At 71.7% G+C, this 12,420-nt stretch overlaps 1 protein-coding gene across 1 annotated transcript in view; it reads left to right on the top strand.

The window, feature by feature from the left end:
- FAM20C (FAM20C golgi associated secretory pathway kinase) overlaps positions 1–12,201 on the top strand; it is a 30,057-nt gene extending 17,856 nt beyond the window's left edge. The window contains exons 4-10 of the mRNA XM_058285680.2: positions 4,668–4,760; positions 5,969–6,084; positions 9,305–9,485; positions 9,625–9,734; positions 9,945–10,026; positions 10,826–10,885; positions 11,253–12,201. Coding sequence (XP_058141663.1) covers positions 4,668–4,760; positions 5,969–6,084; positions 9,305–9,485; positions 9,625–9,734; positions 9,945–10,026; positions 10,826–10,885; positions 11,253–11,502 — 892 coding nt within the window. The 3' untranslated portion in view covers positions 11,503–12,201. The remainder of the gene's footprint in view (positions 1–4,667; positions 4,761–5,968; positions 6,085–9,304; positions 9,486–9,624; positions 9,735–9,944; positions 10,027–10,825; positions 10,886–11,252) is intronic.
- Positions 12,202–12,420: the final 219 nt, after the last annotated feature.

Below are 12,420 nucleotides of genomic sequence, written 5' to 3'. Positions count from 1 at the left end.
CCCCTCCTCCTGCTCGGGCAGGGCCAGCGGGAACCTGGCTGCAGCGGAGCCGAGGACTGGGCGACTTGGTGTCGGAGGAGACGGCCCTGTGGGGCCCGAGGGTGGACAGTGCGGCCTGCCGTCCCCCACAGCCTCGGGGCCCTCCCCCTGCGCAGCTGCCCCGTTGCTGCCGGGGCCTGCCGGCTGCCTGGGGCACAGACCGCCGCCCCGCTGCTCCCCTTCCTCGTCTTCAGGCAGGCCTGAGGGCAGGTATGGTCTCCACCTGCAGCGCCACGCCCCTGCCCCCGAGGAGGGGGAGGCACTGACCCGCAGGGCCCGGACAGCTGGCCCTGCCGCCCCTCCTGCCCTGGGCCTCCTGGACTGGGAGAAGTGCAGGCCACCAGGTGAGGCCCCAGGTGAAGCCACCAGGTGAAGTGCCAAGTGAGGCCCCAGGTGAGGCCCTAGGTGAGGTCACAGGTGAGGCCCCAGGTGAGGCCACCAGGTGAAGTGCCAGGTGAGACCCCAGGTGAGGCCATCAGGTGAGGCCCCAGGTGAGCCCAGAACTTTTCCAGTTTCCCTCAAAGGCTGTTGGCTGCAGGGCATCCTCTGGTCCCGTGTGGCCACCCCAGCACAGGGTGGCAGGACTGGCCAGGCCTCAGCAGGCCCCGGGCTCTCGGCCTCCCCCACGTGCCCCCAGCCCGGGCCCCGCATGTGCAGCGGGCGCAGAGCTGGCACCTTCGTGGGCCCCGCGGGCCGTGTCGGGAGCTTGCTCTGCGATGTCACCGTGCGACTTCAGCGTGCTGGGAGGGCGTCGGGCTTCTTGCCGTCGCGCAGGGTGACCACAGGGTGCCTTGACCTGGCCCGAGCGCGCGTGGCCTGAGCGAGCCGCAGGGCTCCCGGGCCAGAGGGACGGAGGCAGCACCCGTTTCAGCCTGGGAAACCAAGGCAGAGGCGCAGCCTGACCACTCACCCGCCTCATGGGCCCCACGTCAGAGCAGACGGAACCGGCCGGCAGCGTGAGGCCCCAGGACCCCAGCGCCCCCGAGAGGCGCCCGGCCCCCTCGCACGGTCACAGGGCGCGGGCGTGCAGGGCCTCATGGCTTCCTGGTGGGTGGCACGGGGCGGCCTCGGGGACGCTGTGGACGCGGTGGGAAGAGCCCCGGCCAGCCGAGCGGTGGAGCCGTGGGCACGCAAGGGCGGGACCCCGAGCCCCCACCAGACACGACCCCGCCAGGACGCGGAGCAGCTGCTGACCCCAGGGGGCACCGATGTCCAAGAGCGCGGGAGGCCGGAGGGGCCACTGTCAGTGGGCTGTGGGTGGGGGCGCGTGGGAGCATGTGGGGGACACTGTGGGATGCTGTGGGGGGCATGTGGGGGCAATGTGGGGCGGGGGCACTGTGGGGGACATGGGCACATCGGGGGGGCTGTGGCAGGGGTGCACGGGGCACTGTGGGCAGCGTGGGGTGGCCGTCGCCCCTTGCTGCGACCCCTCCGCCCTGGAGTTCTGTGCGTCTGACCGCCAGGTCACTCTCGGGGCTCTCAGCGCTGTGGCTGCCGCGGCCCTCGCCCGTGGGGGAACGAGCCCCCTTGTCTCCAGCCGCCCCCAGGTCCTGAGGGCAGGGAGGGAGGGGCCGAGGCCTAAGCTCCCGCCCGGGCCCTGCAGGGTGCGGCCTCTGCAGACCCCCGGACTCCCGGGCCTCTGGAGGGGGGTGCGAGCCCCGGCCCTGAGCGGCGGCCCTGGTCCCGTGGGCGCCCACCAGGCTGGCACCAGCGCCCACCGCCGCCCCGCGCTCAGGACGCCCCCACAGGCTGCAGGGCGGGCGCCCCTCGGAGAAGGAGCCCAGCTCGGGCAGGGAGGCAGCCCCCACGCGCTGGGCCCGTGCCTCTTGGAAGCGAGGAGGGCGCTGGACAAAGGCGCCTTTCACCTCCGCTGTCCAGGCCTCCCGGCTGTTCCGGGAAGAGGGTGGCCAGGCCCAGGTGCCCGCAGCCCTTCGTGAGAAGACCCCGGGGTGGGAGCCAGAAGCAGCCAGGAATGTTCTGGAAGCCGGCCGGAGCAGGCCTCGAGGAAGGCTGGATGTCTCCAGGGCAGCTGGGCTCGGTGCCACCTGGACTCCAGGTGTGCCCTGCTCAGGGGTCGGCGGAGCGAGGCCAAGTGGCCGGCAGGTGATAGGGAGGGGGGCGGTGAGGGGTGGGCTTTGCTTCTGGTGGCCGGGGCAGCTGGCGGCCTCCGAGGGCGTCTCTCAGTTTGGAGGCCGGACGTCGAGTCCAGGGCCTGCAAGGTGGGCCCCTTCTGGGCTCTTGCACCTGCTGGTGCCCTGCCTCGCCGTCCACACGGTCCCCCGGCATCCACCTGCCTGCCTCCGCCTCCCGTGAAGACCCCGTTAGGGCTCCTGCGCGGCGTCAGCCCGTTGAGGCTGAGTTCATCCGCTGGCGGGCGTTCGGGCTTTCCCGCCTTCCAGCCGCGGGCACTGGCCACGTGCCCACCTCCTGTTAGTAACGTGCATGCCCGGCCCGTGTGTCCGGCCAGCACTCCCTGCCCACAGCTCGGCCTGCCTGGACCGGGCTCAGCCGCCACGTCGGGCGCGTCTGGGCTCCCGAGAACGGCCTGTCCCCCGTGCCCTGGCCGCGAGCGGTTCCTGGAACGGCGACCAGGATCTTCCTTATTCAGGCGCAGGGCGTTCTGGGAAGCACAGAGCACCTGGCTCCCCGTGCACCCCGCACACCCCCGAGGCGTTCTGAGAAACCTCAGGCTGGTGGGACCCGTTGGCCGAGCCTGGAAAACCTGCCCTTCCGGGTGGCGGGTGCTCGTTAGGCGGGTGCTCGTTAGGCGGGACCCGTTTGCTTGGCGGTGGGCTTGGGGGCGCAGGGGGTTTAGGCCGATGTAAGAGGCAGGTTTGGGGGTGTCAACAGCTGGAAGAGGGTCCTGGGGCTGCCCAGTGTGGCCGGAGGCCTGGGGAGGGCGGTGTGGGCTGCGCCAGAGTGAGGCCGTGGGTTCCCGCCAGTTCTGGTAAATTCTTCTTGGTCGGGCCAGGCCTGAGGAGCTCCCTGCCGAGCGGGTCAGGAGCAGGAGCCTGGGGTTCACGCAGGAAACGCTCTGTCGGTCCAGGCCAGCGTTTCCACCTTCTCCAGGTCTGGCGCGTGTGCAGGAGCCTAGACGTCCTCCGTGCCTGGTCCTGCCTCCCCCATCTGACCAGCCCTCCGGGGTCTGGGCACCGCGGGGTGCTCATCTAAGGGCAGGGGTATGAGCAGGGTGGGGCGCAGAGCCGGGGCCTGGCGGTCCTGCTCGGGCCCCTCGTTCATCTGGGAGAAGCAGGAGGCGGCCGGGCACAGCCGGCGGGCGGCGTCCTCCAGCAGCACCTGGACTGCAGCCCCATGACGACTCTGTGGCCGCAGAGCTGGCCGGAGAGGCCCTGAGCACCCGCTGGGGTCTGCGGCCGGCCGTCCACCCAGGAGGCCCTGGCCGTGCCGCCCACTGCAGCTGGGGTCTCTGCCAGAGGAGAGGGCTCCCACTGGCGCCCTTCGCCCGCCGCCCGGCCGAGGAGCCCTCAACAGATCAGAGACCCCAGCGGCGGGGGAGAGGGCGTCTTGCCGAGTCGTGAAGGGAGACCCTTGAGGGGCCCGGCGCGGCCCGAGACCGCGTGTCGGCCTCTGCTGCCTGACCCCGCCTGGGGCTCGCGGGCGAGCAGTGGTCAACCGGGGACCCTCCGGGGCCTCCGCCTGCTGGGGGGCCTCTGCAGCCTGCGCCCCACCTCCGAGAGGAGGCTCACCCCAGACCGTGCCCCTCTGGGGGCAGCAGGAGATGCCCCCGCAGCCCCGGTCGCTGGTGAGGGGTGGCCCTGAGGACTTGGGCCAGCCGGTCAGCCACGCGTGGAAGGGCCGTGGCCATGCGGGTCAGGACAGCCCCTTGCTGCGCGGCGAGCTCCCGGGAGGCCGCCCCCGGGTCCAGGGCAGCGCCTGGCCTGTGCTGGGCCCTCGGTCAGCCCTGCTGGGGGGTGGGGTGCAGTGGCAGGACCCCCGGGCCGAGGCCCCACTGCCGGGGTGCCCCGAGGAGCTGCTTCCCCGTACGCGGGCAGTGGGTGGGGGCTGTTCCCCCTGAGGCCCCCCCAGGCGCCCCGGGCACACCTCGGGCCGAGGCCGGTGGTGGAAGCTGGGCCCTGCCGGGCAGCGAGGGCTGAGGGCGGCGGCCCCAAGGGCACCCCTCACGCACCCACCGCTGGGGATGTGGGGAGGCTGGACTGCCCCCACCCGGCGCCCCGTGGCAGCCCTGGGCCCGCCGCTGCTCCGCCCCGCTCTCTGCCCTCTGCCCGCTGCCCCCTGCCCTTCCGGAGACCCACGCTGGGCCGTGACCCCTCAGCCTCCAGTCCTGGGGCGGGGACGCCGACTCCGGTGGGTGGAGACCCCGCGAGGCCTGGACGGGGGCGGGAAGGGGCGCCAGCACCGCACGGGTAGGGCGCCCTCCCTGCGGCCCGCGCAAAGCGCAGGAGGGCGGGCCGTCGCTGCCCGGGGGCCGGTCGCCGTGAGGCGGGGACGCGGGCCGTTCACGGCTGTTTAACCAGCGCCTCGCAGACTTCCCGGGAACTTAACGGTGCTCTCGTGGGCGGGTGTGCGCCAGGCCCCGCCGGCTGCGCGGGGACGCCTGCTGGGGTGTGCCCGGTGACGAGCCCCTGTGTCCGTCCCGCTTTCTCTAGGCAAACGAGGGAGCAGGAGACGCCCCCCGACTTCTTCTATTTCTCCGACTACGAGAGGCACAACGCGGAGATCGCCGCCTTCCACCTGGACAGGTGAGCCGTCCCTCCGCCCTCCTCAGCTGCTCAGGGAGCGCCCCGGACACGGCGCGCACAGCAGCGGACCTGAGCCCCACGGGGCGGCTCTGCTGAGCACCGTGTATGCCCCAGAGGCAGGCATGCTGGCCCGGCCTGCAGGTGGGGAAACTGAGGCAGGCGCACTGGCCTGGCCTGCAGGTGGGGAAACTGAGGCAGGCGTGCTGTACTCCCAGCCCCCAGCAGAGAGGCCGGCACTGGCCCTGGTCCTTCCGAGGCCCCGCGGGAGCCTGAGCCTCTCGGCACCTGTTGACGGACGGTGGGAGCAGAGTAAAGAAACAAGAAAGAGCGGTGGGGGGACAGAGGCAAGGGGTAGGGCGGGAGGGAGTCACCATGCTCCAAATCCTGACCCAGAGGCCGCAGGGGTGGAGGGCTTCCTGGAGGAAGTGGCGCTCATGGCTAGAGCCAAGCGTCGACCCCCAGCCCTCCTGCGTCCCCAGAGCCTGGTCCGGGCCTGCTGCGGCGTGCGGTGACGAGCAGCTCCTGCGCCACGGCCTCTTGGCCGCCCTCAGGCCCCAGCTCGTCCGCGAGGGGCAGCTCAGGCCCAGTAAACGCCACGTGGCGCTCAGGTGTGGTCAGAGCCCCTGCGGCTGGCTCGAATGCAGAGTCCTGGGCTCCACCGGTCACGGGAGCAGCATCTGCGTTTAGCCAGATGCCCGGGCGCGGCGTGCACGCTGAGGCCTGCAGGGTTTTCCTGCTCAAGCGCAGGCCTCAGCGGTCAGTGGCCCACCGCGTCCCTGGACCAGTGGGACCGGAAAGGGACCTTTCTGGGAACAGGAACGTCTGTGCCCAAGAGCCTCGTGGGCCTCAGGGACCCCGCGGGGTCTGTGTTGGCCAGGGCGGGGCACCGCCAGCCCCGTGGCCCCGGGCTGTGCACAGCTGGGAGCTTGGGCCCTGGCTGCTGGCCCAAGAGCACGGCACGGCCCGCGATCAGCTGGACCGGTCGGCCCCCTTGGCGCGGTGCAGCAACGCAGGGTGCCTGAGAGAGCTCCCAAGCGCTCGCCGACGCCCCTCGAGCCCGAGCGCGGCGCCGGCCCGTTCCACTCACCCTGGCAGTGCCGGCACTCGAGCTAGCAAGGCTGCAGCTCTGTCCCCAGCTCGGCGGGCGGGGGGCGCGGGGCCGCTGCGGCGGGGGGTGGCCCAGAGCCGAGCCTGTGCCCCCGTTCCAGGATCCTGGACTTCCGGCGCGTGCCCCCCGTGGCTGGCAGGATGGTGAACATGACCAGGGAGATCAGGGACGTCACGCGGGACAAGAAGCTCTGGAGGACCTTCTTCATCTCGCCAGGTGAGCGCCGCCCGCCGCGCCGCCGCGCCGGCCTGGGCCCCGAGGGCGGTTTCGGGGCCGCAGAGAAAGCTCGGGGAAGCACAGGGCGTTCCCGGCCCCGCCCGGCCCCCGCGTGCGTGTGACGGCAGCGTGGAGACGCTGACGTGGTGGGACACGCGCGGGGCCACGCCAGGTGCCTCCTCTCCAGACCTGAAGAGCCCCGGGCGTCGTGTCCCCGCCGCATCCCTGCGGACGGTGAAGCGAGCCCCGCTGCCCTTTTTTTATTTTAAAGATTTATTTTTATTTATTTATTCTCTCCTCTTCTCCCCCACCCCGGTTGTCTGTGTGTCTATTTGCTGCGTCTTTTTTGTCGCGTCTGTTGTCGTCAGCAGCACTGGGAATCTGTTTCTTTTTGTTGCGTCATCTTGTCGTGTCAGCTCTCCGTGTGTGCAGCGCCATTCCTGGGCAGGCTGCACTTTCTTTCACGCTGGGCGGCTCTCCTTACAGGGTGCACTCCTTGCGCGGTAGACACCCCTGCGTGGCAGGGCACTCCTTGCGCGCATCAGCACTGCGCATGGCCAGCTCCACACGGGTCAAGGAGGCCCGGGTTTGAACCGCGGACCTCCCATGTGGTAGACGGACGCCCTAACCACTGGGCCACGTCCGCTTCCCTCCTGCCGTTCTTAACGGAGGGTGGCATCCTCTAATGCCCTGCTCGCCCGCCGCTTCCCCGTGACCCTGCCTCGCGCTCGTAGGGGGCTCCCTTCCCCGGGCGCGCGCAGACGTGTGTTCTTCTGGCCCACCCTTTCGAGGGCGACACGAACTCGCCCCCGTGAACTCCCAGCCTCCCCTGGCCGGGGTCCAGCAGTGTCACCCCATGGCCACAGGGTCCACCTGCCCGTCACCCACCACGCCCCGCACCCCTTGTCCAGCAGGGGCACTCCAGACCCCAGCTGTGAGGGTCGAGGTGGGCATTGTGTGCCGACGTGCTGGCCGTGAGGACCGTGGTGGGCACCGTGCACCAACGAGCCGGCCGTGAGGGCTGAGGTGGGCACCGTGCGCTGACGTGCTGGCCGTGAGGGCCGAGGTGGGCACCGCGCGCTGATGTGCTGGCCGTGAGGGCCGAGGTGGGCACCGCGCGCCAACGAGCCGGCCGTGAGGGCTGAGGTGGGCACTGCGCCCGACGCGCCGGCTGTGGGCCTCACAGGTAAACCCCTGTGGGAGTCATCCACCAGCGCCCTGCCCGCGGGCCCAGGCCGGCGCACGGAGGCTTCCCGGCCGCCCACCGCTGCGTTGCCTGCGAGCCCCCCTTTGCGCTGGTGCGGCTCTGCGCTCCGCCTTCGGCCATGTGCTCTCCGCTCTTGGAGCTCGCCTGGTGGCCACAGCAGCGACGCGCAGGGGCCTGAGCGGGGCAGGCACCTCAGCCGCGCTGTCCAGCTCTGAGCCATTCTTCAGATGAAATCCGCCCGGACCCGGGCCTCTGCCCCGTGGTCTGCCGGCGCCTTACGGCCACCGCGAAGCCTGCCGCGGGGGGTTCACGCCGGCGCGTCTGCGCTCTCCCCCCGCTGCAGTCTCGTTGGCCCCCACCCATGCACCCGTCTCCTAACGGGGCGCCTTCATCACCCGGCTCCCGAGACCTCATGGGGCTCCTCCTCTTGGAGCGGCTTGAGAAGCGGCCAGGGCCTTGCCCGTCACGCCCGGGTCCAGCCCACGGGCAGCTTCTGGGAAGGAGAGTCTGTGGCCACAGGGCCTCTCGGGCCTCTGGTCAGCCTGGCCTCGGCGTGCTGCCCCTGCAGCCTGTCGCCCCGCTCATGGCGGCCCCTCAGCCCGCTGCCCGCAGAGGCCAGGTGACACCAGGTCCTCTGGTGGCCGGGCCGCGTCCCCTCCCTGACGTTCGAGCCCAGGTCCTCCTGCTGGGCTGCGAGAACCACCCGCGCCTGTAGCCGCGCTCCCTGTCCTGTGGCCTGGCACGGCCTCGTTCTGAGGCTGCCGCGGCCACGGCCCGTGCCTCGGTGTGCACATGCCGTTCCCTGGGGGAGCCCTTGTCTGGTTTCTCTGTCCCCGTGGGGGGCGTTTTCAGACCCCGGCGAGGCACCTGCCAAAGCCGAGGGGCGGAGCTGGGATTTGGGTTTTACTCCGTGTGGCACCAAGTGGCCTGCGGGGCCAGCCCTGAGGCGGGTCACGAGCCGTGCACGGAGGACACGTCTTGAAAAGGCATCCAGTCGGCTCTCAGAGGAGCCACGGAGGCAGCTGGTGTTCCGGAACGTTCAGCACTGGTGTTTACATGCGCCTCGTAACGTTAAAGGAGTGTGGGTTTTTGTTTAACCGTTGAGGGACCAGGTCAGTTATGAGTCTGAGTGGGCTGGTTAAGGCCTTCCGCCGGCCGTCCTCGGGGCCGTTTGGACCCCCACCGGTCAGCACGCACGGGAGCGGCTGCGGCCAGCGCATTGCCTGGCTTCCTCGCGGGGGTGCCGCGGATGGCCGTGCGGGCAGGGTTCCCCGAGGCCACGGCCGCGGCCACCGCCAGTCGTGACGCGGAAAACAGAACGTGCGCTTGTTCCTGCGCGGTAGGTGCGCACCGAGCGAGCGGCCTTGGGGTCTCTGCGCCGCGTGGGGGTCCGCAGGGTCTCCAGGCAGAGCAGCCGCCGTGGCCGGGCCTCAGCGCGCGCGGGACAGGCAGTGGGGAAATGCGGGAGTGCTCATCTTTTTTTAAATAAGAAACTTAGTTTTCCGAGCAGTTGCAGGTTTGCGGGAAAATGGCGTGGAATGTCCAGAGAATTCCCACGTGCTCCCCGGCACGGCGTCCCCGTTTTGGGCGCCCGCCTTGTGCTCGTGCGGCGCGTTCACAGTTGCTGGCGCACCCAGGCCTGCAGCTTGCGGCAGGGCCCTCTCCACGCCGTGTCCACTGCCGCGGAGCCCGACGGGACCGTTGCCCAGCCCCTCGCCCCCCCACGCGTGTTCAAGGCTGTGGCGCGTGGACTCAGCTTGGCCCCAGCCCCTTCGCTCTGAGGCGTGTGGGACGGCCCGGCCCTGTCCAGCACCTGGCCCCGTCCAGCACCTGGCCCCGTCCAGCGCCTGCAGCCTCAGAGCCGGGCACCGCACTCAGACCCCGAGGCGGCCTCCGCTCCGGGGAGGGGGTGGCTGCCGGTCTCAGGCCCCAGGCGGCTTCTGGGGGCCTGGGGGTAGGGCCAGGCACGGGGGCCACAGGCTGGATGCCCCCATGACTTGCGTGTCCCCCCAGCCAACAACGTCTGCTTCTACGGCGAGTGCTCCTACTACTGCTCCACGGAGCACGCGCTCTGCGGCCGGCCGGACCGCATCGAGGGCTCGCTGGCTGCCTTCCTGCCCGACCTGTCCCTGGCCAAGCGCAAGACGTGGCGCAACCCCTGGCGGCGCTCCTACCACAAGCGCAGGAAGGCGGAGTGAGTAGGGCGCGGCGGCCCCCGGCCGGGTCTGCGGGTGCGCAGGTCCGGGGCCCCCGTGTCCGCCGTCGGTCTGGGCTCCCGCCTTGCGGGGAGGGCGCGCGGGGGCCGGGCGCGCACTCAGGCCGGGTGCCCGCAGGTGGGAGGTGGACGCCGACTACTGCGAGGAGGTGAAGCAGACGCCGCCCTACGACCGCGGCCGCCGCGTGCTGGACGTGATGGACATGACCGTCTTCGATTTCCTCATGGGTACGTCCACACGGCTGGGGCAGGCCTAGGCCTGCGCCGCCCCCGTTCTCCCCGCAGCCCGGGCTGGGACCCGCCCCTCCGGGGTGCCCGCGGGTGCTGGGGTTGCTGTGACCATTGCGGCCCGGGAGCCTCGGGCCGGGGGTGCGGGGCGGGGGCCTCTGGACCGCGCACGCCCGTCTCGGGGCTGCAGCTCTTTGCATCTCTGCGCAGGAAACATGGACCGCCATCACTACGAGACGTTCGAGAAGTTTGGGAATGAGACGTTCATTATCCACTTGGACAACGGAAGAGGGTGAGCCCCGTGCTCGACCCCCAGAGGCGGTGGGGGGCTGCTCCCCGACCCCCAGCCCGGTGGGAGCCTGGTCCCCCTCCCCCTGGACCCAGTGGGAGCCTGCCCCCCAGACTCCAAGGGACTCTGCCTCCCCCCAAGACCCCGCAGGACCCTGCACCCCCAGACCTGATGGGACCCTGGCTGCCCCCCCCAGGCCCGGCAGGACCTTGCCCCCGCCCCACACCCAGCAGGACCCTGGCCCCCCTCCTCGACCCGCAGGACCCTGGCCGCCCTCTGTTCTGTAAGGGTCTGGCATCCATCAGGAGACCCTCCCCAAAGTGAGGGGAACAGGCGTGGGTGGGGATCCCGGCTCATGTCCGATGCCAGGGAGCAGGTCCAGGGACCCTCCCTGCTCCTGGGAGCCCACAGTGACGTGTCGGCCCAGCCACGTCCGGGCTGTGGACAGGCAGGGCCCAGGCCGGGTGCACTGCCTCCTGTGCCACAGGCCGGCGCCGTGGCCATGCCTGCGTAGCCATGTTTCCTCCTGTGGCACAGGTCGGCGCCGTGGCCCTGCCCCACGTGGCCACGCTGCCTTTATGCCACAGGCCCGGTGCTGTGGTCCTGCCCGCATGGCCATGATGCCTCTTGTGGCACGGGCCGGCGCCATGGCCCTGCCCCACGTGGCCACGCTGTCCTTATGCCATGGGCCGGGTGCCGTAGCTCTGCCCGCATGGCCATGCCGCCTCCTGTGGCACGGGCTGGCGCTGTGGCCCTGCCCCGCGTGGCCGCGCCAGCCCCTGACGCTGCTGCTCCCCCACAGCTTCGGGAAGTTCTCCCACGACGAGCTCTCCATCCTGGTGCCCCTCCAGCAGTGCTGCAGGTACGGCCCCCGCCCGCGGCCAGCGCCGCCCCACCCCGAATCCCGGCTCTCGCCCCCACACGGCCCACCCTGTTGCCCGCCCGCCTGCAGCTTTTCGGGACCCGCATCCTGGACCAGCCCAGGAGCTGAGGCCCCTGAGGCTGGAGCAAGGTGGGGGGGAGGCAGGAATGAGGGTCTTGGGGCCCGGCGGCCTGCGTCCGGCTGCGTGGGGCGGGGCGCCCCTCTCCACATCTGCCCGTGCCTGCTGCGCATGGCTCGGCACCACGGGGCCCTTGCGGGAGCCCAGTCCTCGTTCGGGGAGAGGCGGGCCCGAGCGCCCCGGCCCCTCCCCAGCCACGCCCTGACGCCCCCCCCCCCCCCGGCGCAGGATCCGCAGGTCCACCTACCTGCGGCTGCAGCTGCTGGCCACGGAGGAGCTCCGGCTGAGCCTGCTGATGGAGGAGTCGCTGCGCAGGGACCGGGTGGCGCCCGTGCTGTACCGGCCGCACCTGCAGGCGCTGGACCGGCGGCTCGGCCTCGCGCTGCAGGCCGTCCAGGAGTGCGTCGAGAAGCACGGCGCCCACCGCGTGCTGGCGGACGACGTGGGCACCGGCCACACAGCGCTGGCCGGCAGGTAGTGAGCCGGGGCGCCCGGGCCCGCGAGGCAGGACGACGGCGCGGGACGCGCGCCTCGCAGGAGGCCGGTGGGCGCCGCCGTGTGAATTTGGGGCAGCGGGACACGGCCGGGCTCGTGCGTGAAGCTGGTGAGCAGCAGGTGCCGAGAAGGCTCGGGGCTCGGGACGCTCGCGGGACCCTGTTTCCTCGACCCTGAGCCCGAGGAGGGTGGGGCGCCGTCTGCACGGACGAGACCCTCCAGCGTAAGCCGCCTCCGCCACTGCCGCGTCTGCTCCTGCTGAGCGCGCACGGGGCTCGCGTGGACCACGCCGCTCCCAGTGTGCGCCTGAGGACGCGGAGCGCTGGCACTGCGGGGCCCCCTGGCCGTCACCGCGACAGCTCTTGGCTGCCGACCGCGTCCGCGTCAAAAGCGCCGCCGCCTCCTCCTCCGCGGGCGCCGCACTCGGGCTGCAGAGACGCCCAGGCCCCGGGGGGACAGAGCAGCGCTCGAGACGGACTTTCCGGCACGCCGCCCCGGCCCGCTTTGGCACTGTGGCAGGGCGCCCTCGATTCCGACAGGGCCTTGGGTGGCTCCGGGGCCGCGCCTCTGCCCAGGTGAGCGCGCGGGCCGCAGCGGGAGGCTCCCCCGGTGCCTTCGTGGGGTCGTTCGCAATGTGGTACGAGTGCAATAAAGATACGGCAAGTGGGGTCGTTGCAACGTGGGACGGGTGCATTAAAGATGCAGCAAGTGTGCGTCGGGCCTCCGCGTCGGTGGGCCCCAGGAGTGGCCCGGCCAAGCCCCCCGCTGGTGCACCCCAGGGAGCCGACACCCCTGCCGGCGGGAGGGCACCCTGTTCGCCCGACCCGCTGCCCCCCAGCCAGAACGCCCCCCCTCTGGGGCTCCTCCCCGCTGTGTCTGGATAGGGAGGGGCTCCACAGAG

This window comes from Dasypus novemcinctus, chromosome 23 (genome assembly GCF_030445035.2).
Source record: "Dasypus novemcinctus isolate mDasNov1 chromosome 23, mDasNov1.1.hap2, whole genome shotgun sequence".
NCBI classification, from domain to species: domain Eukaryota; kingdom Metazoa; phylum Chordata; class Mammalia; order Cingulata; family Dasypodidae; genus Dasypus; species Dasypus novemcinctus.
This window is presented reverse-complemented; position numbering and strand designations above follow the sequence as displayed.